Source organism: Buteo buteo, chromosome 16 (genome assembly GCF_964188355.1).
Source record: "Buteo buteo chromosome 16, bButBut1.hap1.1, whole genome shotgun sequence".
Taxonomy (NCBI): domain Eukaryota; kingdom Metazoa; phylum Chordata; class Aves; order Accipitriformes; family Accipitridae; genus Buteo; species Buteo buteo.
In genome coordinates, this window is record NC_134186.1 from 3,475,846 (window position 1) to 3,502,765 (window position 26,920).

Sequence of the window (26,920 nt, forward strand, 5' to 3'; positions counted from 1 at the left end):
CGGGAAGGACGATGTGAGGGCAGTGGTGCAGGTCCTGCTTGGCTCCATGTGCTTTGCCAGGGCAGCAGCTGGGAGCCGGGGGAGGCCGCACAGCGGGGAGGGGGGATAGTGGCGAGCTGCGTCTTCGCCAAGAAGACACACAACTCCTACCCACTGGCTGCTCAGAAAAATCAAACCCTCAAAGGGTTTTGAACGGGGGAGCGTGAAGCTGGAGGAGACAACCTCACTAGATGTCAGCAGAGCCACGCTCCCGGCGATCCTGCTCTCAGCCCTTGGCTGATCCCAGGCTTGGCCCTGCTCCTGCCTGTCCCGGTTGGGATCCCACAGATGGAGCCCAGATCTCCTCCGCTCGGGAGCTCGGCGCTGGACGGGCCCCGCTTCCACCCTGCGCTGCAGCAGATGTGACCATCTATGGTAGCGGAGCAGAGGGCAGGAAGCCGTGGTAAAGTCAGCCGACCTTGCTGGGTTTTCTCCTCCTTCCCATCCTGTCAACGTGTCCCAGCCCTCGCCGGGACAGATGCTCTGTCTGTTTGTCTGCACAGACCCCCCAGCTCTGAAGGCGGCTTCAACTCCCTCCCCGGGGCTGCTGGGACTGAAAAACACAGAGCAAAGCTCCAGGTCCCTTGCAGCAGATGGGGACAACGGCTGCCCTTTCTCTAACTGTGGTGGCAAACACCTTTTCAGAGCAAGTCTTGCCCTAATGGTAAAAGCAGACAGTGGAGCCTTCCTTCTGTGGGAACAATCCCATGTTGACTCCAGGGACCTTTTCCTGACTCCGAGTTATTTTTCCCTTGACTGCCCCAGTCTCGGTCTCTCCAGCAACAAAGCTGGGACAACAATATTTATCCATCCTCTGCCAAGTGCTTTGAGACCCTCGGATCAAAGAGGGTCTGTGAGCATGAGGCTCCAAAGTGCTTTGTACCCCCAGAAGCACAGCAGCCTTGTAGGAGTCGTTTGATGCTCAGGGTGAGCCAGCGCGCACCAAAAGTAAAACCATCTTTGCCACACAGAGCCCCCCAGGATTTTCCCTGTGTAAGGGTGTAGCTGTTTCAATCGTCAGCAGTTCCCCAGAAGGACCTTTCTCCCATCCCACGCCCACCAGACGTATCTTGGAGGGGCCTTGACCTCAGCTCCCCCTGACGCAGCCAGATGCCGTTCCTGAGGGATAGGAGGACTCAATGTCTCCCTTCCACCTCCTCTGTAGCCCCAGCCCAGGCTGCCTTGCTCCCCAGCCAAGCCCTGTCCCTGCAAGGCCCAGGACGATCCCCCTCCCCAAGGAGGGGGCTCATCCCATCTAGCCCCACCCTGGGGGCCCAAACTTGCAGCCCCCAGCCACATCTCTAGGGCCCCAACCTCCGGCCTAACCCCTCTCCCAGGGGTCCCTGCCTCCTCCCAACACCCCAAAACTACCCCCAACCCCTCTCGGGGGGGTCCCAGACCTCCTGAGGACCCCAACAGCCCCTCCTGGGGGGACCGCAGCCCTCCCCAGACCTGCCCTGGGGGGGGGGGTGTCCCAACTGCCCCCCCCCCGGAGCTCTTGGCTCCTCCAGCCCCTCTGTGGGGGCCTCGGGCACCTTCAGGATCCCGGTGACCCCCCCTAGCCCCTCTCCAGCGGTCCCGGTGCTCCATGGGGATCCTGGCCCCCCCGCCCACCCCGAGCACCTTCGTGGCCCCACCCCCAAGGCAGACCCCGCCCCTCCAACCTCACCCCTCGCCCTTTCTAACCACGCCCCTAACCCCACCCGCCAATCACAGGGCGGCGGCCGACCGAAGTTCCTCCCCGCCGGCGCCGCGCCGCGCCGTGCGTACTTCCGGTGCGCGGGGCGGGGGCCGGAAGCGGCGGAGCGCGGGGGGTGCTGGGCGGCGCCGGGCGGCGGCGGCGGCGGCGGAGCAGCGGGAGAGCGGCGGGGAGGTGAGCGCCGGAGCGGGGAACGGGGGGCTCGGCTCTGCTCCCCGCTGGGGATGCCGACCCTACTCCGGAGGCGGTATCAGTGGGACGAGACTCCCGGTGGGGGAGTCGGCAGCGGCCGCGCCGGGGCTGGCCGGGGGGCACCGGTGATGGGTCGGGCCCGCCCGGGCTCGGTGGAACGGGGGGGGGGAACGGTTCTGTCCGACGCTGCCGGAGCCGCGTTGGGTGGGCGCAGGGAGACGGGAGGGGCTCCGGCCCGGCTGTTGGGGTTAAAACCGTTAAAAGCGGTGTTTTCGGGTGAATTTAGTCACGAAACGGTGAAAACTCCCCCGACGGGGTTGTTACCGGGGTCCGCCGCCACCCGTGGCATCGGGCGGGGTGGCTTCGGGCCTCCGTGGGGCTTCCTGCGCCGGAGCGGAGGCGTTTCCTGCCGTGGGGGGCCGGGCCCGGGGGTGTTTCAGCACCCGAATTCTCCCCGGGACGGAGCGGGGGGGGGGGGCGGACACGGGCACACAAATTACCGAGGTCCGGTCCATCCCCACCGGCGCCGCTCGGCCCGTTGCAGTGGGGTACGCTGTCCCGGTGGAAGGATGGGCTGGGGGGGGGGGGGTCTGTACCTGCACCCCACAACCTGGGGGATTAATCCTGCCCCGATTCCCTCCCCTGGAAGCCGCGGGGAGGGGGGTTACCGGGGCTGGCAGTTCCTGGATGACTCCCTCGGGCGGTGGGGGGGTGTGTGCCCAGGTGATATATCCAGTTTTCCACGACAGGACTGATTCGGCGCAGCCTGAAGCGAGGGTGTTTCTGTAGTTTGTGCTTCCAGGTTGTTCTCTCCATCTTGCTGGGGTTGGGGCGGTTCACGCCCTCAGCCTGTTGCTGACTTCTGCCTTTTGCGTTTCGGTGGTGATTAGGATGCGATAAAGGTGTGATTGCTTTGGATTTTGTGATAGTGAAATGAAAAAAAAAAAGGTAACGGGCGTTTCATGCGTCAGGTCATAGAATTTCAGGCATCGGCTTCTGGAATTCCCCAAGACCTGGGAAAACTGAAAAATCACTGAAAAACCAGGAATCCATGGCATCGAGAAACTGCTGTATTCCTTTTCTCTTCCTGACACGATCCTTGTGTCCCTGGAATATCGCTGAGCTTTCTGAAAGCCAAAAATACCCCCTATTATTCATGTAACAAAGTTCAGCCAAGCAGCCTCTGCTTGAGCAGGCACAGCTCAGGAGGGATGCTGACGAGGTTCGATGCTCTGAATTCCTGATATGGAGCTTGGTACTGCATCCAATTTAGCTTAGATCTGAGATCCTCAGTTACTTCCCTGGTGGATTCATCGCCCTGGCAGGGAATGGAAATGAGAGGAGCATAGCAACAGAGTCTGGCAAGTGCAAATCTCCTATTTCATATAATTGTAAAGAAAAAGGAGTCCTTGCGCTTGCTCTAGTGCAAAGTGATACTTTAACCATCTCTTTATGTTTGAGTAAAAATACCAAATAATATTTTTAATGACTTCAGTAGGATTTGTTATTTGGGAGAGCTTAAATAGGGTCCAGATGGATTTATTGTTTTTAAAGCACTTCTGGTTTTCTAAATAAAGTAGATCTGAAATACCAGAAGTAGACACCATGGGTCCTGGAGCAATGTCAACAAGTATTGTTGTACTATAAACAGCAGAGATCTCTGTCTTGGCAGCTGCTGGGACTAGCAATAGCTGTCTTGTGTTTGTGGCTGGTCCTGACAACTGACTAAATTCAGGCATTTGAGTCCTGTCTTGCTTCAAATAATTCCGTACTTGATGAGCTGAACTGTTTAAAAAAAAAATCTTTGGGCTTTTGGAAGATATAAATGTTGGAAATCATCTGGTAGCTGATCCCTTGAGATATTCCAGTGTCAGCTCAGAAATAAACTGTGGTATGTTCTTAATTTAGTTGTCCCATCTTTATTTCTTTTGCCTGTAGAAACAGGAAGTAGCTGATGCAAATTTCATGTTGCTGACAGCAGTTTGTTGGGCTTCACAAAAGCTGAATCTGAACAGAGGCGTAGGTTTGGCTTGCTTTGGCTATAAAACTAACATTTGTGTCTTCCAGAATGTCTAAGTGAGGACCCAGGTTAGTGTGCTGTCTCAGGCAACCGGAAGAATTTAATTTATACTGGTTTTATGAGAAGTTGCTCACTCCTCTGAGGACCGGCCTTTGGCTAGGACGTGCCGACTCCTTGATCTTCTCCAAACAGGAAACTCCTCTTACTGTGTTGTTGCACAGGATCAGCTTTGGGATAAATAGTGTTCTTACAAATAAAATCCTTTCCCTTTATTGCTCTGATCAGTATATCAAAACAGTCTAGTTGTAGATGAAAGCCTGTTTGCTGTACAGTGTGTTCAAAACCATGTTCCCAAGCTTTGATGGAAATAAAGGCTAGTTAATAGATTAACCAAATGTGCTATGAAAATGAATGGACTTTCTGGCCCAGGGTGAAATGTGTGTTTGCTGTGAGTCCATAGCTTCCGCTCCATTGGTAATCAAAGTTCAATTGAATTTAAACAAGACCTAGATTTAAATCCTGCATTATAGTCCCAAAAGGGAGAGCTTCATCTCAACTCCACTCCTGTCAGCTGGAGAACTCTAACCCCTGGCTGCATGCACAGAGTAGCTTGAAAGCCTTTCTCATTCCTCCTGAGCACAGGATGATGTGCTGAACAAAAATGACTCTTTGGTGATCTGTGTGTCTCAGCTTCATGTTTAAAGAAGGCAAATGAGATCCGATTATATGTACTGTACTGAGATCTGTGAAGACAGTTTGTCGCTTAGTGACAAATTATTTCACATTTGAACTGATCGATAGACAAAACACTGTTTAGATGCAGCCCAAACAGGTCTACTTTGTGATCTTTTTTTTTTTTTTTTCCCCTTTGCTAAATTTTAATCTCTCTGGATTGCAAACTCTGGCTGTTGATGTTAGTTACAACTAAATCTTTTTACTTCTTTCTGGATGGTATGTAGGTAGCAGAAAAAGCTGCATGCACAGGGCAATGAGCATAGTAAGGGTGAATCAGGATTGCTTTAGCGAGGAGTGACTGAGATATAGCTGTCTGCTCTAGGACTTTGTGCTGCCTGCACTTAGTTCTGATTTTGCTGCCAATTTACCAAGTGACTTACCTTGTGAATTGTCCTAATGCTGCCCATTAAACAGAAATTAAAAGGAGTTCACCATCTGCCAGATAGCACAAGGTTTACAAAGCTGGTATTGAGCACTATGAGTTTATGGCTTCTGTCAGGGAAACCCAGGAAGGGTGTGTCAAATGGTAAGGAGATTGGAAGGAATCTGAATCTCAAGGAATACTTTCTTGTTAAAGGACATTAATCCTGACAGTGTATCTAGAACTGATGCGATATGCTCCTCACAACAGCATGTTTTATTGCTGGGGGTTGGAAGCAGCCTTCCATCTGGACTTTCTGGTTTGTAATCCTGATTTGAAGTGCAGTTTGCGACTCGGTAATGGGGCTGATCAGATTAGAGCCTCGTGTGGAATGTGATGGGGATCAGTGGTGCAGAACAGCAGCTCGTCTGCCCGACACTCGGTAAACCTGGTGTCCTTCCTGAACCCCCTGCGTTAACACCCCTCTATCTTGCTGTACTCTTGAAGCATGGGAGAGTTTCTTTAACAGGTGGCTCTTTTGGGGAAAAAAAACACCCTTCTTTTAGTGAGCTGAGAGCGGGGGAGGCAGAGCCCCGCTCTTGGCTGCGCTCCCACTTGAAGACGTGAGCCCCATTCTGGATGCTTTGTCCTCGGCTGCAGCAGAGTGCTGACAATCCTGTGGTCAGGATTTCTACATTGTACAGAATAAAAAAAAAAAAAAAGGTATTCATTACTGTTGATTATATGGGTGACCGCCCACAAGTTTCAGCCTCTGAACTTTTTTGTCTCTGGAAGCCGTCCAGTTACTGCTGTCCAGTCTTATGCACAGTATCTCCTCTGGCTTACTCTTCTTGCATAGAGGAGGAAACCGCTTTCTTCCTCTTGGAAGGGGGGTGGCCTCTCCCTCGCCTCCCCCACCCCCCTACCCCCCTCATCAGTGCTGCTTCTCCTCATGCAAGCAGGCGAAAGAGGAGTGGAAAATGGCCTTTTTTGTCTTGTGACATCAGTGCCGTTTGTGACTAATGCTGGATCTGCCCCACATCCTCTGGAAATTGGGTGAAAACATGCACTTTGGAGTAGGGCTGAGAAGGCTTGTGAGCAAAAGCAAAACCCTAGTTAGAACTTCAGGTTTTGTTTCTGAGGGAGATCTAGTATCAATTTGTCAACGCAGCTGGGTAAACCCTGTCTTCCTTTTTGGGTATGCTGGGGAATGTGCTGGGAAGGACATTCTTCAGGCAGGGTTTTGAGCTCTTGCAGGCTGTTGCAATAAGAAGGAAGCTGTGTTCGGGACATAATCGTGATTCATATCGTAAAATCTTTCAATGAGTGGTGACAAGATAAAAATGCAATTGGTGACTTGCTACTCCCTCCCTGCATTCTCTGTGCATTAGTGTACTTGGAGCGTGACTTGTCTTGCTCCTTGGTGCAAAGTCTCTGCAAAGCAGTAATTAATGGAAAGTTTATATGACTCTTAAGACTTTTCCAGATGAGACACTACAAATGACTTGCGTACCTAAATCACTTTCCTGCTGCAGTGCCTGCAGAGGAGGTTCTGCAGTTCAGATACCAAAGCCTGTAGAGGGAGAATATGAACAGGGGCACATTGTTGTAGAAGCAGCTATGCCTTCGTAGCTTGTGCAGCTGCTCATCTTAGCATGTGCCAGGGTGGCTGGTTCTGCACACTGATGCTCTACACTGTAGCAATGCTGGAGTTATAGATGTGCCTTGGAGGAATGCAGGACTCCGGGAGGTCCCTGTGGATGCATTTGGAGAATCAAAACCACTAGTTCTAACCTGAAGTGTGTGAAGTCCCAGCAAAACAGTTGTACTTGATTTGCTATATGGTGACAGCTGGGACTTTGGCCAAGAATTGGCTGCAGTGAGATTATGTGCAGACCTCTGTTTTATAGAGGTGTCAATACAAGGTTAGAAGATGAAAGTTTTGTATTCTTACATGTGTAAGAAGTCCTTACAATGGAATAGAAACTATGTGGCCATTAAGGAGTAACTGTGGCAATAGAAAGTTGCTGCGTGCATGGCTGTTGTGTAATCCAAAAGTCCTTGCTAATGTGAGGGTACCCTGCTGTCCATCATCAGGGTACAGAGCTAGGCAGAAATTATTCTTCTGGAAGTGGCAGAGCTTGTACCAGACAGCTGATAAACCCTCCTCAATATTTAGCATACGAGTTTCATACTGTCAGAGGATATGAATAATTGTATGCTGTCTGTGCAGGTCGTGGACAGCGGTAGATATGGAAAGACTGGTTGAACGGTTGGAGAAGGCTGTGGAGCGCCTGGAGACGGTGTGCCAAGGACCTGGCATGTGTGGAGATGGCTCTTCCAAAGGTAAGGCCCAAAGCATCTCCCTAGCAGCAGCATCTCTCTGGAGTCCCTGTGCTGAAGCATCGGACATCAGCAGTAGCTGTTGCAGAGCAGGCAGTGCTCATGCAGGGCGTTTAAAGGGCTGTTAGATGAACTGGCTGTGCACAGAGGGGAAGTGACTTTTGCAGCAGACACTGCGCAAACGCCAAGAGGCCTGCGGTTACCGTCCTGCTAAGATAAGGACTTCCTGTGGCTGCAGCGCTTCCCTCATCTGCGTTCGGCTGCATGCTTCGGGCTGAGCCTCCTGCGTTCGGTCGATGTGACCCGGGGAGGAAGGTTCAGCGTGGAGCAGGTGGGAGGCGCAGCCCAGGAGCGCAGCGCATGTGTGTGAGTGCTCCCAGCCCAGGAGCCCATCCGGTGCCTCTCGGTGATACCTGTGCTCTGGTTCCTTCTCTGCAGGAGTGGCTCAGTACGTGCAGGCTTTTGATGCCCTTCTGGCTGGCCCAGTAGCTGAATACATCAAGATCAGCAAAGAAGTTGGCGGCGATGTGCAGAAGCATGTAAGAACTCACGTTCTTCTCCCTTCACTCTAAATAGATGCTGCTCGTCCTTCAGGGCTGTTAAGGGCCAAGTTTGCCGTCAGTGTTTGCATTCCTTTAGCACCATATCCTAGGATGTTTGTAATCCCTGAGGATTCAAAACAGATACAGACGCCCAGATAACCTCCAGCAGATTGCCACCTACACACACACGATGAATCAGACCTCCTTGAAATCTTTGGTAGTTAGGTGCTTAGCTCTCTTTACAGACTTTGGTGTGTGCCTTTAGGAGGCCTGTAAACTACCCAGCCCAAGAGCTGTTGCAGTCTTGTGAGTTTTGTCTGAGGATGGGTGTCTCCAAGAATATATGCTTTGAGATCAGCATAGCTGCTTTCTTACAGACTAGGAACTGCAGGCAGCGGGAGCTTGAATGACTGTTAGCATTACACTGGGTACAAGGGAAGTGCTCTCATTTTTCTCTCTATTCTTAGGCTGAGATGGTTCATGTGGGCTTGATGAGTGAGAGGGCTCTTCTGGTGACAGCATCTCAACATCAGCAGCCAGCAGAGGTAAGTCTGGGAAATCACTTACCAGTAACCTTGTATGCTCTTACCTCAGAGTTGGAGATGACTGGAAGTGTAGGGGAATCTGGGCTGTTACAGTTGCTCCAAAACAGGAACCAAAGGAGAACTGGAGATGCTTGCATCCATAGCGTGGCACTTGCTGCAAGTGTGAACTATTCTGGGTGCTCACCCAACACTGAGCAGAATTGCAGAGGTTGATTCTTCGAGCTGCAGAACTGGCATTTTCCAGTCATTAGAGCAAAAAGTTTTCTGTAGCTGTCAGAGCAGCTTGTGAGCGTCATCTCACAGCATCTGTCTCAAGTTTCACCTGGCACCAACACAGCACAATCACTGTTCCTTGAGGATGCAACCTGCAGACAGGAACTTGTCTGAGACAGGAGCCACAGTGGGATTTGCGTAGAGTGTGCTTTTCATTGTGTGATGCTTATAGACTTTCAGGCATCAAACTCCTCCTGAAGTATAACAGACACTTGTCTCTATTGAATGGCCTCTGAATAATAGCTAGGCTTTTAGGATTGATTTGTCCTTAGCAAGTAATTTAACACTTTAGCCTAGGCTGCTGCTTCTCAGCAGGATGTGTGACTGAGAATCTGATCCTGAATGCATTGGCTTTTCCCTGCTGAGAACTGTTTTTCCTGAGCAACAGGATCCCACCTTGCTTTTCTTTGCAGTTATTATCTAGCTCAGTCATGGCTTCTACTGTTACATTGTGGTAGCTGGATTTCTGTGTTACTTTCTTATTCACTGCAAAATATATCTGCATCTTTTTTCCCCAAAGTCAGCATTGGAGGGTTGTTTATCTTTCACTAGGCTTGCCAGGATGCTGTTCTGCATAGCCTCTAGTCTGAGAATCTGCTTATAAATTCCACTGACACATTATTTAAATAAAGGATTATGAACAAAGAACAACCTTAATCTAGTGTAGGTCTTTGTGCAGGTTGTCTTGCAGGAGTCTAGTTGGTTCTGGAGTAGCTAGTTTAAAATGCAAAATGTATGAACTTGTGGCAAAGGATTTCCCCATCCTGTTACTCAACAGTGGCACTAGGCTGGAGCTTCTGAAAGTGTAGCCTGGCCAGTGGTGCTCGGAAACTCTTTGTTTTTATCTAAACAGAGGAAGGGATAGCAAAAGGAAAAGCCAAGGCTTTGAAAAGCAAGTTTTGCTCAAATTTGTCCCTCACTGGTGCCACCAGCAGGAGACTTTCTGATCTTAAAGAAAAGTTGCCTAAGAGGCATCTCTGGAAACGTGTAATTGGCTGCTCTGCTCTGACCTCGGAAGAGTTATAAGCACTTTCAGTCAGCATTCCTAGTGGGCAACACACAAACAATTTTTATCATCCAAATACTAAAGGCTTGGATTGACTTGAAGTAACTTGAATCCTGAAGTCTAGCTTGATAGGGTGAATTGAGAACTTGCTGCAACGCCGATTGTAATGCAGGCTGTAGATCCCAAACTACAAAAACCTGCATAGCACCCCTTTCTCTTAAGGGTTTGTAAAGGAGAGGAAAAATTTGACAAACTGTCTTGGAACAAAAGAATCCAGGAAAGGCAAATGCTATTTCAGTCCTCGTTACTAACAAGCTCTGTCAGTGTCTCTTGGATTGAACATGAGTCACAGTTCTTGGCGTACTCCCATAGTACCAATCCGGCTGGGAGCTATGACTTCAGCCCTGGAGGAGCTAGGCTGTGGGACTGAGCTCTGCTTGTGGGGAGGGCCAAGCCTGGACAGGAGCTGTAGCAGTAACTTGTGCCAGTTGGAATCTTCCTCCGAGTGACCATCATCTCGGCAGAGCCGCCCATGAAGATGTGCAGCCATTCCAGGGCAATACTAATATACTTAATTGTTATTGTCCCTCTTGTCCTGCAGAATGCATTCTCATCACTTCTGAAACCAATTTCAGAGCAAATCCAGGTGGTGCAGAATTTCAGGGAGAAGAACCGTGGTAGCAAACTGTTCAATCACTTATCGGCAGTCAGCGAGAGCATCCCAGCCCTGGGCTGGGTGGCCATGGTAAGAATTCCAGTAGGAAATGGTTTCCTTGGGCTGGTGAGAAAAGTCTGGCTCCCTGGTCAGCTGTGCCATGCCAATGTGTTCTTTCTTCTTTAGGCTCCAAAGCCTGGTCCTTATGTGAAGGAAATGACTGATGCTGCCATGTTTTATACCAACCGGATCCTCAAGGAGTACAAGGATGTGTAAGTTCACCTTCTCTCTTAAAGATGTCATTGAACACAGCTAACTGGGTGTGTAGGGGCTACTCCAGTGTCTAACCACAGCTGCCTTGGTCTTTAATTCTTTCTTTTTAAAGGCAGGGCGTATTTATAAAGCCTCACTTTAGCTGTTCTTCCCTGATCCTTAGACAAGGTTCCTTGCATTCATGTTGCAGCTGGAATCTCTGGTAGAAAATGTATTGCTGCTCTTGGCTCAGCATCATCTGGTGGCTGAACTGTTTCCCAGGACAGGAAGTTGTGTCTCGGGAATGGGTCTTGTTGGAAGTACCAGACTCCTCAATTAAAATGGGTTACAGGGCAGAGCAGGCTTGTGGCCTTCTGCCTGCAGGTGCAAGATTAATACTAAAGCTAGAATGCAGTGCTGGAGCTGCAAGGCAGCCATGCTGGTCCAGCTGTGTCTTGCCTGTAGGCTGAGAGGTGGAGAGATGTAAAGAACTAACTGTAGTCCTTGGGTTTTAATGGCAAATGCACCTGCTCACTCCTTGTGACCTCCTTATGTCCTCAGAGATAAAAAGCAAGTGGACTGGGTGAAAGCTTATCTGAGTATCTGGACAGAGCTGCAGGCCTACATCAAAGAGTATCACACCACAGGGCTGACTTGGAGCAAAACGGTAAGTTCTGGCTACATCTGCAGGAGCTTCTTAGATGAGTATTGCATGATTATTGCAGCAGATATGGAGCTTGTGCAATCGCCTTTCCTCTTGCTGGCCTCTTACAGGGTCCTGTAGCAACAGAAGGGGCTAAATCACCATCTGCTCCCCCAGCCGGGGCTGCGCCTCCCCCACCAGGCCCTCCTCCCCCACCCGCTCCTGCCCCCACGAGCTCCAGCACAGATGACTCTGCCTCCCGCTCCGCGCTCTTCGCCCAGATCAATCGGGGAGAAGGCATCACCTCTGGTAGGTGGAAGTAGCTAGCGGAGGGAGGGCAGCCACGAGTGAGAGTACTGTTGTGCTGCAAATCCTTGTTTTGCTGCTGTCCCTCAATACACCTGCTTAGAAAGTAGCTTGCAGTAACAAAAGGCCATCTGGTCTGAGTGTGGTGCTGGGAGCCAGAAGCAGCCCTGAGGCAGTTACAGGGACAAAGGTTAGCATTCTCAGCCTCATCTGTCAGGTGTAGCAAGAGATTAATCTCTAGCTGGAACAGAGAGAGGGAACCCTTCGGTTGCCTGCACATCTCCTATTGCACCTATTCGTATTTGCACAGGACTTACCCCTTTTGTGTGTTACCTGGTTAGCGTATCAGGATAGATGTGAAACAAAAGTGAGGTGCTTGGCTCAAGGCTTTTACCAGCTGCAGAGTAGAAGAGCCAGTGTCTTCTGGTTCTACAGTACATCTTGTGTTCTCGTCAATATTGCATCAGTGTTTCTTGTTCCCTCTTTCACTTGCTGTCACTTGTGCTTGGGCTCAACTTAGGCCCAGTTTCAATAATTTGCATTTTGAAAAATGTTATCGCGCTGGTTGTTGTAATCACTGATGTCTGGTGTTTGTGAAACTGCATTCTTGGAGGAGAGCTGGATCTCAGCTTTGACTTCTCTTGCAGGCTTAAGACATGTTTCAGATGACATGAAGACCCACAAGAATCCAGCACTGAAGAACCAAGGGGGTCCTGTGAGAAGTGGACCCAAACCTTTCACTGCTCCCAAACCAGCCTGTAATGCTAATCCCTCCCCAAAAACCTCTCCGAAGGCACCTGCACTGCTAGAATTAGAGGGCAAAAAGTGGAGAGTGGTGAGTGCCTGGCATTGGCATGAGTGGGTTGGAGGGATGGGAGCTTTGCAGCAGGGAAGGAAGGTCTCCTGAGGACCTTTCTTGTAAGAGGCACCAGCCCAAAGGCACACGCAGTTTACTTTTAAAGGGTCTGCACTGCCCTGCTGTACACATGGACTAATTGGTCTGCATTCCAAAAATAAAGGGCGTTTTTGCTGCCTTTTCAGGAGAACCAGGAGAATGCCACTAACCTGGTAATCAGCGACACAGAGTTGAAACAGGTAGCATATGTTTTCAAGTGCACAAATAGTACACTCCAAATCAAAGGCAAGATCAACTCCATCACCCTCGGTAAGTGGAGAAACCCTGAAAACTGCTTCTGTGTGCTGGTCTGTTTGCAGAAGGCTGAATCTCCAAAACCTTTCTCAGACTTAATCTGTCTTTTCTTTGCAGATAACTGTAAGAAGCTAGGTCTGGTGTTTGATGACGTGGTGGGCATCGTAGAGATCATAAACAGCAGGGACGTTAAAGTTCAGGTGAGTGTCTGCAACCTGTTCTCTGCCTGGGGTGTGACTGCTGCGCTGTACAACAGGGCATCTGTAGCATCTGCTCCTTTGAGTAGGTTTATTTCCGGAATAGGAATGTGCATCTGTGGAGAACATTCATGAAACACCATCTGTCCTACTGCTCTGCAGGTCACCCTGCCCAGCCCTTAGGAAGGGGCCGAAATTTGCCTCACTGGGCTGCTTCAGGGCTCTAGGTAAAAGATTAGTCTCTGTGAGGTGGGCAGCATGATATATATGACTGCTGAAGTAGGAGGCCAGCAGTAGAATCTACTCTGATTACAGTTCTGGTATCTGATTCGGGATGGTCAGCTTGTCCAGCGTTCACTGTAGTTTTGTTCTAAAGAGATCAAAACATGAAATAACTTTGGATTTTTGCCAAGGCGGGCATACTGGAATCCAGTGTGTCTGCGGTGGGCGGGTTGGAGTCAAACGTCTTGCCTTGAAGGCAAGCACAAAAGAAAAACGTTGCGGTTGCCCAGTTCAAAATAATGCTCCTCTAACTGCTGCTTTGACCATTCTGCTAGGTAATGGGTAAAGTGCCAACAATTTCCATCAACAAGACAGACGGTTGCCACGTGTATCTGAGCAAGAACTCCCTAGACTGTGAAATCGTCAGTGCCAAGTCGTCAGAGATGAATGTCCTTATTCCCACAGAGGGTGGTGACTTTGTAAGTGTTAGTTTTGAGATCATTGTGGAGGTCTGCTTGGGATTGCGGTAATGCAGGGTGGGATTCGTATTTTGAGCCCTGCAGGGAATGTCGGTTACAGTGAGGTCTGGAGGGACAATTCTAGACTCTAGACTTCAGAGGTCACAAATTATGGTCAGATGTTAAAAGCAGCAGCTCAAGTTGTTTGTCTTTATAGTGAGATACTTGCTTTTCTGTGAGAGCTGCTTCTTCAGGATTTCTTGGGGGCAGAACAGGCAGCATTTGTGGTACAGCAAGGGACACAGCATGTATCTAAGAAAAGAAATGCCTAAAGCAGTGGGAGGAGTTACTAGTCTCAGTCATAAACTGATTTTGACAACAGATTTCTATTTTTACCCTCCAGACTGAATTCCCTGTCCCAGAACAGTTCAAGACAGTGTGGAACGGTCAGAAGTTGGTTACCACCGTGACGGAAATTGCTGGTTAAGCAGAAAAGCTCCAAGGCTCATGCCCTCCCCTGGCCCTGCTGTGGGACAAATCTGCTTTCAGATGATTCTCTTAGATTTCTTGTACCTTTCTGCTCTCAAACTGCTTCTCTTCTACCCGAGAGACACAGCTACCTGCCGTCACTGAAATACCTCTGCCTGGGGTTTGGTGTAGGTGGCGGGTCAGTTATTGTCCACATCTATTAGCAGGAAGGTGTATTGTTTTGTTTTGGTTTTTTTTCTCCCCTTGTCTGATCTAACTGCACCAATTATCAAGTCAGATTTTTCAGTGAACTTCACAGCCAGTACTGGCAGTTGGCTTTCAGAGCGTTGTTCGGGGTTTTTTTGTATTGCCTTTAAGCAAACTGTTCATGTGAGAGGAATGAATTGTTGTCCCCTTTTTAACAAATAATGGTGTCTGTCGGGGTCCAGTGTACCCAGTTGCTATGGCAGATGTCTCAAGAAGGTCCTAGAAGCTGCTAATTCCAGCTCTATGTACTAGTTGGTGGCATTACAGGACATGGGAATGGCTTTGTCGGACCAAAGGCTGAGGACCTGGGCCGTAGCATTCCACCCTGATTTCTCTTTCATCATTCCTACTAGCTCAGTGTATTTCTGATTGTGCCATGACAGGAGGCTTTATATTAACCAGTGCCACAGGAAGACTGCAGTGGAGTAACTGTGGTTACCCCCCCAGCAGTCTGGCTGGTAGCTTGGAGCTGAGCATCTCTTATTTCCATGAGTCCTCCACCTTCGCAAGCAAATCTTTGCCCCAGGGCTTCCTTCTCAGAGCAGCTGAACTCAGGTTCAGTCTTCCAGGGCAGTTCTTCTGAACCTGTCCCCTTCTGCAGAGGAAGGGTCTCCTTCATTCCAGGGTCAGTAGTGCAGTATTGTGAATACCTGGGTTGGATCAAGTCGGTTCATCACTCTCTTCCGCATCTGCAATCAGTCCCCATAAAGTGAATCCTCTCAACCTCCCCTTTCCCATGTTGCTTGGCTCTTTACTTTGGTGGAAGCTTGTAGCCTCTGTTCCAGGGCCCTGGAGCAGAGTGATGGATCTAAGACACAGTACTGTACTGACCCATAAAGGGAGCTGCACGTGCTTTGACCTTCATTTTTCCAATGCCTCGGGTGGCATAAGCATATCTTAAATGCATTTCCTCTGTAAAGTGTCAATGTTCTTTTTCTCTAGGACAAAACTTACAAAAAATATGCAATTTTTTTATTTTGAGACTGTCCTGTGACTTGTACTTGTCTTCTCCTGAGGCTTGTGAAAAAACCTTTCTTATGTACTTAAGATTATACAGAAGATGATAGAATAAAGTTAATGCCAACTTGCTCATTACAGTGGCTCTGGTTTACTCTTTGGGGGCACACAGGACCTCGGGTAGGACAAGATGCCCTTTGCTGCCTAACCCTGCCTAGACTGCTTTGAATACTTTCCCAGGGGGAAGTACAGACTTTCCTCAACTCCCCTTGAATCAAATTGTCAGTAGTTGTCAAATCTCACCTTTTTTTTTTTTTCTCAGTTGGTTAGATGTAAAGTTCTTTATTGATTTCAGTTGCTGTACAAAAGTGCATAAAACAAGCCATTAGTTGAAAATTCTTCAAGCTGTTAATACCCACTTAATTCAAAACCCTCCTTTTTCCCAGAAACCCCTAAATTTGGCCCTTTTCCCCATCTTGAAGGAGAGGTTGTAATATCTTTCCTTTGCATACAGCCATGTAAGTCTACTTGCTGATCCCCTTAAGAGATGCAGCATTCTTAAACTAGTCATTTTGGTTAATACTGCCATTGTGTCCTGCGAGGAACAGGTAACAGGGAACACAAACCTCTCAAGCAGCTAATTATTTTGCCATCACCAAGTGACCAGCACAGCTGCAGCTCTGAGAACTGAAGTAGACTTACCAGGGCCTGTGCGGGTGGAGTGCTTCACAATTAGTGCAAGGCTCAGTCCACCTATATTGGAGCGTTATTACATCCAGACAAATCCCAGTCTCTTACTGCAGTGTAGCAGGTGCCACACTGTGGAACTGCTGAGCTAAACCCCCTCTTCTTCCCCTTCCCGAGATCCCCCAGTCTTGTATGCAGAAAGTGCTGTTGCACAGTAGCAGCTGCTCTAACTACAGTGGTAGACCCTCCCCAGTGCTCTCACAGGGTGCCTCCCCTTAGCTTCACTGGAGGAAGGGGAGGATAGTAGTGTAAAACCACTCTTCTGAGAAGTGCAGGTGATCCCCTTTCACCCCCAGGAACACCAGCTTTCCTGCTTTGTCCATCTCCTGCAGTCCCAGGCGATCCTGCAGAGAGAAGTGTAACCATAACTTCCTGGGGCCCTGCCACAGCCAAACACTGGCAATGGCTGGGGAACCCAGCATGGAGAAAAGCATGGATGGTCAGAGACTGTTGTTGCAGCAGAACTGGCTGGCAGGCTAGAGTGGGTTCCACTTCTGCTCTTCAAAGCTTCCCCTCATAGAGGGGAAAAGGCATTTTGGATGAGTCTTACAGCAAGGCTTTAAAAAGGAGCAGAATTCATTAAACGTGCTGAAGGAGATCTTGACCCAGGCATGAGACCACCACTGTAAGTCCCACTGGCCTGGAGAGAAATGCCTTCCCAGACAGCTACTGGCAAGAGGAGGCAATGCCCCAGGAACAGCAGAGATGGTGAGAAGAACAGAGCTGTGGGGTTTAGAGCTCCTCAAGGCCCCAGGGACACTATAGAGAGGAAACAGCAGAAACCCCCCAGCAGAACATACCTCTGTGTACAGCGAGGTCTCCTTCAGCGGGATGGTCTCCTTGGCTTGGCCGCTTTTGTAAAACCCAAACCACTGTCAGAATAAAAACAAAGAAAGAGTTGCTGAAGGGCTCGCAGGAGATAAGCAGGCTTTCACTGGCTTCTGCTGGAGACAGCGCAGTATCAGGCCTGTGTTTGTGCTCAGCGTGCTCCTTGCTAACCTCAAGTTCTGCCACCAAAGGACAAACCAGAAACAAGCAAGCAAGCACCAAAACGCCACCCAAAAGCAGCACCCACCCTGCCTGCCTCACCTCAGAGATCGGAGGGTCAACCATGGTATCATTGAGAAATTTCACCATCACAAACTTTTTCAGAGCCATCAGGTTTTTCTTGTATGTCTCATTGATGCCCTGGGTGAAAGCAACAGAGAACAGATCCAAGTCATTGGAAAGCCTGGTGAGACAGTCAGGGAAACCGGCTACTCCAACTTGCCCTGCACCTACAAAACCCTGGACTGCACCAGCCTAGGAGTCAGGAACGTGCATTTCTATCACCAGCCCCCCTTCAATATGCTCACGGCATTCAGCCTCCTCCCAGGCTGAGGCTGTAAAGAGGGGATGGGCCTCCCCTGCCTTCCCAGGGGAGGGAGAGGATTCACCCACTTGAAAGGTGATGGGTGGACTAAGCATGTGTCATATCTACACCAACCACTCCAAAAGAGTGCAGTGACACAGGAACTGCTCTGCCATGGACAAGTCTCATTCACAAATCTACCAGCAAAAACACTTTGTACACTCCTGGGATGCAGGGCAAAAAATGCTCCCCCTGAAACTCCAGCAAAACTACTGCCAGGGAGAACTAACGTGAATGAGCTCACTGGTAAGGCTTTTGCTCTCCTGCTAGCATTTAATCATCAGCCAGGTTCTTACTCTCTCCTGATTTATGTCAGCCAAAAAGATGCTGTTTTTCCTGTAGTCCTCCTCCTTCAGAGGGTTGTGCCAATATTCTGCTTGTACCAAGCTGGAGAAGAGAGAAACCAAAGATCAGACCAGAAACCCAGAGCTTCTCAGATGGAGCCAGCCACCATCGTTGCAGCCTGATGAATATACTCACTGCTCTTGAACAGCTTGTGTGTAGGCGCCCAGATCCAGCGTCTTTCGGATCCAGTCACAGATATGGGAGCTCTCGCCAGGACAGCGTGGAAAGCCGTACACGCCTGGGGTATGGAGACGTGTAACAACTCGGTAAGCCGAACTGAAATCCCTTAATCCCTCCAGCTGGTAAAGAACCACCCTCTTACAGAGCAGTAGCAAGAATTACCCAGGGAATAAGGCAGCCTTTAATCCTGCAATCTCATTAGACAGCCCTCCTGCCCCTGGGCACTATTACACACAAAGATAATGGATGATGTTCTTGAGCTGAGCATATTGCTCTGGAGAATGGAGGCATGCAGACAAGCAGAATACCGTCCAGCTTGCCTGGTGTGTTCCCAGGAGGTCTCAGGATGATTCCCTACAGGTCTTCCCACTACACTACAAAGAAATAGACTCAAGCCATGCAACACCTCAGGGGAGAGTATTTGAAATTCATTACCAGCCGCTCTTAACTGTACGCCTCTTAAATTCCACTTCATACTGCCTCTTTAATCTACTGCAAGAAGCACCTCCCTTTCCTTGGGGCTTTAGCCTTCCAGATGCTGATTGTAAAATGTCCTTGTGACCCAGAAGGCTTAGTTTCACAAACGCTTTGCTCTGTAGTTAGGAATTTCTTCTCCAGAAACAACTAATCCCAAGTGCTTCCAAAGTATGTAAGAATTCTAACCCAGACAATAAGGCACCTACTTACAAAGGTCCCTTCTCATTGCCAGTTAAGCAAGACCAAGACAGAAATTAATGTGGTCAGCTAAGAACTGGGCCAAAGCAGATCACCAGATTCAGACAGGAGCAAAGGTACAGTTTAATTCACAAGAAAACAGTCAGGTTTTAGGAAGAGGCTAAAAAAAAAAAAAATCATTCCTCCTGCCAACAAGAGCATCCCACCCTTCACAGCAGTTAGGAGGTGAGGTAGCTTAAGAGGACACTACCTTGGTGCTGTCCCCCAACTGAGATCAAATTGAGCATGGGAGGAGAAGGACACCTCTGAGCCACCGCCCTCCTGTGGAGAAAGATAAAGGTGCTCAGCATGCCCAGGCCACCAATGCTGGTTCACATGCAGCTCTCAGCTTGCCACTGCGTGGGCTCAGGCACTTGGGCAACATTTGCAAAGAGAATTAACCCTTCCTGGTAGAGGAGGACTACAGGTAAACACATTCTTGCCTCCTTTGGAGTGCTCCTACAGTTACAGAAGGGTTTGTCAGTTTACATCTGCTTAGTACTTCAAAAATCAGAACCTAAAACCCAACAGAAGTCACTGGAAATGGAACAGAAGTGTAAACTTACAGGAACTGGCCTCCTTGGGAGAAGCCCATTGCGTTGTAGCCTCCTTTCAGGTGAGGGTCCTTTGCAAGTTGGCTGCACACCTCTGTCACTTGATCGTTCACATTCATAAAGAAGCTGTTCTCCATATCCTGATGGATTAGCCAGATTAGAAAGTAAACCTTGTACCATTACAATGGCTTACACTATTTTAATCTCTGCAAATAGACCACTAACAATTCTGCTTTTGAAAGAGGATGTTAACTTTCACAATATGACACAAGTGAAACTCAGATTTTGAGATTTCCCTTCACCATGTCTTTGTTCCTACTCTGCCTGGCACATGTGGAACAGTGACATTTCCCCAAACTTCTTGACAATTTGAGTCCCTTCAGATTTTGTACATATATATAAATAATTTAAAAAAAAATAATCAAACTTCACCCATCTTTTCCAGATCCCAGAAGATAACATTCATTGCACATTATTCTGAGAGACTACTTAAATAAATTCAGTAGGGCTACACAAAACTGTCACAAAATACAAAGGCACAGAAAAAGTCTGTATCTTTACTATACTGAATGAATGGTTGTAAATCAAAAAGTACGGCATGGGATAAAGCTCTGCTTTCGCACGGTATCTTATTGCATGCCTTTGTATTACCTGGAGTGGTGAGAGCGTGCTAATCAGTGGATTTGCATATAAATCCAATTCCGACTAGGGATTTGGTTTTCCCCAATTCTTTTCTGCAGGTATTATCTAGACATTATTGGTTTCTACCTGTCAAAGCTGTTTACTTTACAAAGCAGAAAAACAGCAGGGAAAGCACTACAGCAATCCTTGTAGAACCACATTAATAACAAAGACCACAATAAGTATCGCCCTTTCAGATCTGCACACTGGCCACCACTCTGCGAAGCAGAAATGTGAGTGCCAGCAGTTAGTTACCTGTATCAGGTTGCTTCCAATCTTGAGTGACAGAACATAAATGCCTGGTATTTTATTCTCCACGATTTTCTTAATGTAGCCCATGCTTTGTGGATTGCAGCAACTGTCTCCTGTGAAAGGGAACGTCCGAAGTACCGTCACGCCACCGCCCAGGCCCTCACCTCGCTTCCACACACATCACACCAGGACCCCCCTGCTGCAACAGGGCCAGGATCCGTCAACGCACACACAGGCCTGGGGGAGCAGAGTCAGCACCTCCCAGCCTCCGCAGAAACCGGCTGTGCGGAGGAGGGGGACACCGGAGCGGAGCCGGGGGCGACCAGCGAGCTCCCCTCGGGCCTGCTGGGGTGCCAGCACGGCCCCGTCCGCGGGCCGGGCCAGCTAAGCCCCTCAGCCCCGCCCACAGAGCCGTTACCGGAGGATCTGCCCCGCCCCCCGCTACCGGTCCCTGCTCACCCATGCCGTGCCAGATAACCAGGGGGATGGCTGTAGCCGCGAAACCCAGGCGCAGCCCCAGCAGCACCAGCACCGCCGCCCTGAGCGCCGCCATCTTGACTGAGCACATGACTCGCGCTCGGCACGGGTCAGGCGTCGAGGGCGCGGCCTGGCGGGGGCGTGACCAGACAGGGGCGGGATCCGTGGTGGAGGGCGGTGCTAGCTGTGGGGGGCGTGGCCTAGACGTGCGGGGCGTGGTCTAGCGGCGAGGGGGCGTGACCCCAGTGTTCCCACGCTAGGAGCTGGTTCGAGTCCCGGCGTTGCTCTGCCCCACCCAGGTCCCTGAAATCCCAAATCCTGGCACAGCACAAAGGTAGCTGCCTCCCGTTCCCCGCCCCGGGAGACGGAGCCAGGAGACCCACGACCACGCTGGTCCCCTCTGGGCTGGGGGAGACACCTCTCCCCACACGTGAGCTACTCCCAGGGGGGGACTGGATGGGATGGGGAAGGAGCCTCCCTTTGCACCAGCTGAGGGAGGGCAGCAGGTACCCCCGGGGCATCTGCGGGAGCACCCCGGGGTGGGAGAGACCTCGTTGCCCTGTCAGGCTCTTGTGGTCGAGGGTTATAAACAACGGGTGCAAATAAGTCCATCCCGGGGAGGTTTTGAGGCAGCTGTAAATCACTGTGCTCATAAAGCATTTGTGCCGGCAGTGCAGGCATCTGCGACCAGCAGCCTGCTCTGCTCTCGCCGTGCTGATAATGGCTTTGGGAGGAAACGCCAAGGGTCACTGCCCGGCTGCTCCTGTGTTTGTTGATGTTTGAGATTTGCTTCGTAACAGGGCCGGACGTTATCTTGAGGAGAAGCAGGCAGCAGCGTTTGCAGGTAGGAGAGGATGCAGTGCCACGTGGACAACACACAGGCAGGGGATGGGACGGAAGCAGAGCAGGATGAAGCCCCTCTGCTTGCTCAGCAGCCCTCCTTCCACACAGGTAAATCCGCTCCCTGGGGAGCAGCGGGCTAAGTGCTGCCTCAGCAGGGCTTGGGAGCCAGTGACCTCTGGCTTCCACATGTCCCCACCATCCCTGGGCAAGTCTCCTTGCCTTTCTGCCCCTCCGTTCTCCTTCTGAAGATATGAACGGCCATCCCTGCAAAGGAGGAGGGCAGGGGCTCAGTGGTAGAAGTCTGGAGGGTACCTGGAAAGAGCCATTTGTTGCTGCAGTAAGGTGATTGCCTCGTGACACAGATCTGTAGGAGGGGGTTAGAGTTAACCCATGGCCTCTCTAACCAGCCTTGGTTTGTGGGCTGTCTCTTTCTACAGGGCTCTGCTCTGCTCGCTGTGGCCTGGCCCTGGTCCTGCACATCTCTCTCTTCGTGGCATATGCACTCCGGGTCAGCCTCAGCATCGCCATTGTCGCCATGACTAACAGCAGCCATCCCCATGGCTGGTCTGGCAGTGCTCCCCACAGCTCCTACCTAGCATTTGCTCAGGACGTAAGTGGAAAGCAGATGCAGATAACTGAAAGATGCTTCCTGGGCTCAGTCCACTCTTGCTTTTGTGGGAGGACAGACTTGGAAGCAGCAGAGAAAAGCCTTGAGGACAAGGGGGGTGAAGGAGCAGAGAGATCAGTTTGTTGTACTCAGGGCTGCGTTTCCTGGTTGCTCCTCCCCTTCTGGAGGAGTCTGTGCCTGGAAAACAGAGATCTCTGTTTGACAGACGTGTTCTGTCTCCTCCAGGCCCCCGTGTACAACTGGAGCGCTGAGACTCAAGGAATTGTCCTCAGCTCCTTCTTCTACGGCTACAGCCTCACACAGGCGCTGGGCGGGTACTGCTCAGGGCTACTCGGGGGGAAACCTGTCCTGGGCAGCGGGCTCCTGCTCTCCTCTGTGCTAACCCTCCTCATGCCCCAAGCAGCAGAGCTTGGCGTGAGCTTCCTCATCGGGCTGCAGGCGCTGCTGGGCTTGGCTGAGGTCAGTCGTGGCTCCAAGTGTTGCCAGGCTATGAAACCTGCTCTGGTTAGCCCTGGCTGTATTCCTTGTGTCCCTTTCCTCCAGGCTTCCTGTTATCTTTGCAGGGAGTGATATTTCCAGCTCAGTACACGCTCTGGGCAAAATGGGCCCCTCCACTGGAACGCAGCAGGCTTATGAACATTGCTGATGCTGGTAAGGCACAAGGACTTTTCCCTACCACTGACTCGGTAAGTGCAGGACCTCCCCTCAGCCCCTTCTTTCCAAGCCAGTCCTTGTAGCAGCCTCAAGTTCAAAGCTGTGGGTCCTTGGCAAAGAAGCATTAGCAGTGTTCAGCCTTTCCTCCTCTCCTCCTCCCATCCTGTGTCTTTTGTCTCCTCAGCTCAGGTGAGCCTGAGGCAGGAGAGGGAACCCGGACTCTGAAGGGAGTAAACCCAGATACAAGGGTGCTTGTTTGCACAGGTGCTTCATTTGTGCCACCCATTTTCCCGTCACAAATCAGGCTGTAGGCTGTAGGTCTGTCCCACTTGCTGCTGGTCACACAAAGTCCCATTAAAATGACTCTTCTGGTTTCTGATCCTTAGGATGCACTTTTGGGACTTTCTTTGCTCTCCTTGTGGCTGGGATCATCTGTCAGACTCTGGGGTGGCCTTTTGTCTTCTACATCTTTGGTGAGTAATGGCCCATCACGTCCTTCTCTTCCAACCCCGTTGCAGGCCATTTGCTGGCAGAACTCCCAAAGGTTCCCCATCAGATCCCTGCAGGACCAGCTCCATCCTTATTAGTCCCACACAGAGCTCTGGGCTCCCCTCTCACCTGCCAGGCCAGGATGAAACCATTTTGCTGGAGTACTAGTAGGGAACATGCCTTTGCTGAACCTTTTGTGCCATCAACCCAACCCCTTCCACTGTGAGCAACGGGATCAGGGGAGTTTGTCACTTTCTATCTTCCTGCCCTCGCTGTTTCGCTAGCATCAGCCTCCATCCCACTGGCTCTGAGTTCTGCCACAGGGGGCTGGCACTGAGAGTCTCACTCCTCACAGGTGGTGTTGGCTGTGTCTGGTGCCTCTGCTGGTTCCTCCTCGTGTACGAGGATCCTGCACATCACCCATGGATTAGTGCCAGGGAGCAGGAGTACATCATGTCATTGCTGGCTCATCAGGTACACACAAACCTTTTAACCACAACTGACCACGCTGCAGACACCTCGGCAAAGGGACTGCTCCGTGGCAGTTCAGCCGGGTTCCTTATGGAGTGGCCAGGGCTAGTCCCAGTCTTCTCAGCAGCAGGTGGAGAGGCCAAAGAAAGTCTGGACAGCTTGTGCAGGGGATGTGAGACAGGAAAGGAGGCACTGGCTGATGTTTTATTCCTTCCAGGGCAGCTCTCATGGCCACTCCCTGCCACTTGTGGCCATGGCTAAATCACTGCCTCTTTGGGCAATCACCATTGCCTGCTTCTGCACGGACTGGCTGTTCTACATGCTGCTGACCTCCATGCCCACGTTCATGAGCAACATCCTCCACTTTGACCTCAGAGAGGTGAGTGCTGCCCTGCAGCTGAGGCTGGTCCCTGTAACAGCGATGGGACTTGGTTCCTCTGTAGGCTGGGAATGTGGAGGTTCCTCAGGGACATCTCTTCCTGAAGACCGGTGGCTCTGGGACCGAGGGAGTCACAGTCTTGGAGCTCTTGGCTCCATTCCTCTGTGCCATGGATGTGATAATGCCATGTTCTCTGCTTTGCAGAACGGGCTCCTCTCCTCTCTGCCTTATATTGGGAATGGGCTGGGGCACATCCTGGCTGGGCTGCTGGCTGATTTCCTCCTAGCCAGGCGAGTGCTTGGCACAGCAGCCGTCAGGAAGCTCTTCTCAGCACTCGGTAAGGACAAGCTTTCATCTGCTGTCCAGCCTTTCAAACACACTTATGTGGCCTGTTATAAAACACATCCCCTTTTCCTCCCAAGGGATGCTGCTCCCAGCCATCTTCCTGGTGGCCGTGCCTTACATTGGCTGCAGTTCCACAGTTGTTGTGGTCCTTCTAACACTGGCCTTGACAATAATCAGTATGACAGGGGCAGGCATCAATATTAACCACATCGATATAGCGCCCAGGTAAGTGGGTCTGACCTCTGTGCCCTCCCTGGCTCTGCGTCCTTCCTGTTCCCAATCCCCCAAAGCTTCTGCAACTCCTACTCTCCCTTCCCTTTTCTTCTATAGCTGCTGGCATTGTAAGCTAAGGAGTAAAATAAAGGCTTAAAATCCCCCCCAGTCTTGCAGGGAAGATCCTAGTGTTGTTCGGCATGACAGGCAGTATTCATGCAGATGAGGGAAGGGACTGGCAGCACCTACTCCTCTCCCTTCTTGTGACAGTTTCCCCTCTGCCTCACTTAGGAAATCTTTGCTTCCTCTCCCCAGATATGCAGGGTTCCTGCTGGGAATCACAAATACCTTTGGAATAGTTGCAGGAATTATTGCTCCTACCGCAGTTGGACTTCTTGTTAGCCAGGTAATTTGGGGCCACAAACCACAATCACATCCCTAGAAGAAAACACAATTCTCAGAAATGGATTCCTTTCTTTGCACTAAATCAGAAATTACTCCAAGCCAACCCCCTCTTCCCAATGAACACATGTGATATAGCAGCCGGCAAACCAGAGCTCTGGACCATATTGAGGACATGGGGATGACTCAGAAAGCAGGAAGAGCTCCACATGGGCCCCATCTGGATGTACTTAGAGATGGGGAGAGGGTCGAGGGAGTGGGGTGACGGGGAAGCTCTGTGCCAGGCAGGAAAGCTTCCTGAATAGAGCACAGCACACAATGTTTCAAAAAATGCCAAAGCAGGAAATGCATCTCCAACAAGAGGGCGTCTGGCATATGTCTTGAGTTGAGCAAAGCTCTTCTGTTGTTGGTACTAGTAGCAAGCAGAGGATGGAGAAGATTTTAATGCCAGTGAATTGGGTGGCAGTAGTTGGGTGATCACTACATGGAGATAAAGGGAAGGGTGATACCATTGTGATCTGTTCTTGCCCCCCCAGGATCTCCAGACTGGCTGGAGGAATGCCTTCTTCGTATCTGCAGCCCTCAACTTGTTTGGCCTGATCTTCTACGTAGCCTTTGGCAGCGGTACCATCCAAGACTGGGCTAGGGAGGACACTGCTGTGCAATGAGAGCCACAGGCATGGGAAGGTACACAAGGGAATGGGCTGCAAACGGGCACGGGTCAGGCAGGAGCTCCCTCCGCTACCCTGCCCTTGCCTGCACAGCAAAGCTCAGCTGTCCCTGCCTGCTCCTGGGGCCCTTGCAGCATCCTCAGGTGACGGTGCACTCTGACTCTTGAAGTGCCCAGCACCTTCACCCAGCTCTGTCCACCTCCTGATCCCAATCTACGCTCCAGGGGAGGCACCAGCCCTGCAACCCACGTTGCCTGCTGTGCATTTAACCCTGCCCTCAGCCTTTGCCCACAGGAAGGAATGCTGCAGTGTGGACAGATCCTAAACGGGATCCATGGAGAGCTGGTAAAGCTGGCTGACAGCTGAGCTCTGTAAGAAGCCTGCAGCTATTTCCAGCAAAGCTGTTCTTACACGAAGTAAATCGATAATGAAGTAAATCGATAATGAAGTAGTAGAGTGTTACTTTTTAACTAGCGGATTCTCACACCTTCTGCACAGAGACTCCTAACGCTTTTTTTTTTCTCTTCTTAATGAGACAAGCTGATTATTCATTTATCCTCCATCCCCTTTTAGAAGCAACTGGGGCAAAAAATAAGTGAGGGTATTACAGAGTTCAACCTGGCAGCCCTGAGCACGGCCCCTGGGCGGCAGGGAAGGGGATAAGCAGGAAAAGATGTGAGCTGGTGTTGTTCTTACTGAGCAAGAGCCTCATTGCAAGCATTCAGCTCAGGATGTGGCCACTGAAAGACATGTTTGGACCAAAAAAAGGGTGTGAATTTGGCTTGTCCCCAGAGAAGCTGTTATGCTCTGCACCCAGCTGACTGCAGCGAGGGTGTAGGCTGTGACTCCTCCCTCGCTCCAGACTAAGTTAACATGGTGCAAAAAGAGGATCTAGATCCCAGGCAAGGATCTGAAACCCACAAACACTTCCCTGAAAGAGTGAAGTGAATGGAAATACGTTCCCAGGTCTCGTTCAGGGAACTCAGGGGTGTGTGGGGTGGGTGAAGCTCTGGGAGCCAGGCCTGGGTAAGCTACAGTTGATGCTGCTTGGGAGCGGTGAAGCTCTAACACCTTCTGGTGCCACATCTCCCAGTAAAACCGCTGCGGCTCACCTCCCTCAGCCTCAGCAGCAGA

The 26,920-nt window shown here is 50.6% G+C and overlaps 3 protein-coding genes across 4 annotated transcripts; 2 read left to right on the top strand and 1 right to left on the bottom strand.

Moving 5' to 3' along the window:
• The first annotated feature begins 1,844 nt into the window (after positions 1 to 1,844).
• Positions 1,845 to 15,468, top strand: CAP1 (cyclase associated actin cytoskeleton regulatory protein 1). 2 transcript variants are annotated; one of them, XM_075047395.1, is made up of 13 exons: positions 1,845 to 1,912; positions 7,280 to 7,392; positions 7,828 to 7,928; positions 8,399 to 8,476; positions 10,357 to 10,500; positions 10,597 to 10,682; positions 11,224 to 11,329; positions 11,437 to 11,614; positions 12,259 to 12,446; positions 12,653 to 12,776; positions 12,879 to 12,961; positions 13,516 to 13,659; positions 14,042 to 15,468. In XM_075047395.1, the coding sequence occupies exons 2-13, from the start codon at positions 7,299 to 7,301 to the stop codon at positions 14,123 to 14,125; spliced, it is 1,410 nt and encodes a 469-aa protein (XP_074903496.1). In that variant the 5' UTR covers positions 1,845 to 1,912; positions 7,280 to 7,298; the 3' UTR covers positions 14,126 to 15,468. The 2 variants fall into 2 exon arrangements, with proteins under 2 accessions (XP_074903496.1, XP_074903495.1); XM_075047394.1 differs by lacking the exon at positions 1,845 to 1,912 and adding an exon at positions 1,926 to 1,985.
• A 38-nt stretch (positions 15,469 to 15,506) lies between these two features.
• PPT1 (palmitoyl-protein thioesterase 1) lies at positions 15,507 to 20,822 on the bottom strand. The gene is made up of 9 exons (XM_075047396.1): positions 20,674 to 20,822; positions 20,218 to 20,327; positions 19,294 to 19,421; positions 18,939 to 19,009; positions 17,969 to 18,071; positions 17,785 to 17,875; positions 17,167 to 17,265; positions 16,878 to 16,949; positions 15,507 to 16,421 (listed from the first exon to the last, which is right to left on the bottom strand). Exons 1-9 carry the CDS (start codon positions 20,780 to 20,782, stop codon positions 16,299 to 16,301), a joined length of 906 nt encoding a protein of 301 aa, XP_074903497.1. The 5' UTR covers positions 20,783 to 20,822; the 3' UTR covers positions 15,507 to 16,298.
• A 134-nt stretch (positions 20,823 to 20,956) lies between these two features.
• Positions 20,957 to 26,219, top strand: LOC142040106 (sodium-dependent phosphate transport protein 3-like). The gene is made up of 11 exons (XM_075047393.1): positions 20,957 to 21,642; positions 21,972 to 22,144; positions 22,388 to 22,621; positions 22,726 to 22,813; positions 23,203 to 23,289; positions 23,661 to 23,779; positions 23,994 to 24,155; positions 24,360 to 24,492; positions 24,578 to 24,725; positions 25,029 to 25,119; positions 25,652 to 26,219. The coding sequence occupies exons 1-11, from the start codon at positions 21,546 to 21,548 to the stop codon at positions 25,781 to 25,783; spliced, it is 1,464 nt and encodes a 487-aa protein (XP_074903494.1). The 5' UTR covers positions 20,957 to 21,545; the 3' UTR covers positions 25,784 to 26,219.
• The last annotated feature ends 701 nt before the right edge of the window (positions 26,220 to 26,920 follow it).

Excerpts from the sequence above, each read along its gene's own strand:
- CAP1 (XM_075047394.1), top strand. The coding sequence starts at position 1,963 with ATGCCGACCCTACTCCGGAGGCG. Across the intron at positions 1,986-7,279 it reads CCGACCCTACTCCGGAGGCG|GTCGTGGACAGCGGTAGATA; the intron begins GTATCAGTGGGA and ends CTGTCTGTGCAG. Across the intron at positions 7,393-7,827 it reads TGGAGATGGCTCTTCCAAAG|GAGTGGCTCAGTACGTGCAG; the intron begins GTAAGGCCCAAA and ends CCTTCTCTGCAG.
- PPT1 (XM_075047396.1), bottom strand. The coding sequence starts at position 20,782 with ATGTGCTCAGTCAAGATGGCGGCGCTCAGGGCGGCGGTGCTGGTGCTG. Across the intron at positions 19,422-20,217 it reads TTGGAAGCAACCTGATACAG|GATATGGAGAACAGCTTCTT; the intron begins GTAACTAACTGC and ends CTAATCCATCAG. Across the intron at positions 18,072-18,938 it reads AGTTGGGGGACAGCACCAAG|GCGTGTACGGCTTTCCACGC; the intron begins GTAGTGTCCTCT and ends TCCATACCCCAG.
- LOC142040106 (XM_075047393.1), top strand. The coding sequence starts at position 21,546 with ATGCAGTGCCACGTGGACAACACACAGGCAGGGGATGGGACGGAAGCA. Across the intron at positions 21,643-21,971 it reads GCAGCCCTCCTTCCACACAG|GGCTCTGCTCTGCTCGCTGT; the intron begins GTAAATCCGCTC and ends CTCTTTCTACAG. Across the intron at positions 24,726-25,028 it reads CACATCGATATAGCGCCCAG|ATATGCAGGGTTCCTGCTGG; the intron begins GTAAGTGGGTCT and ends TCCTCTCCCCAG.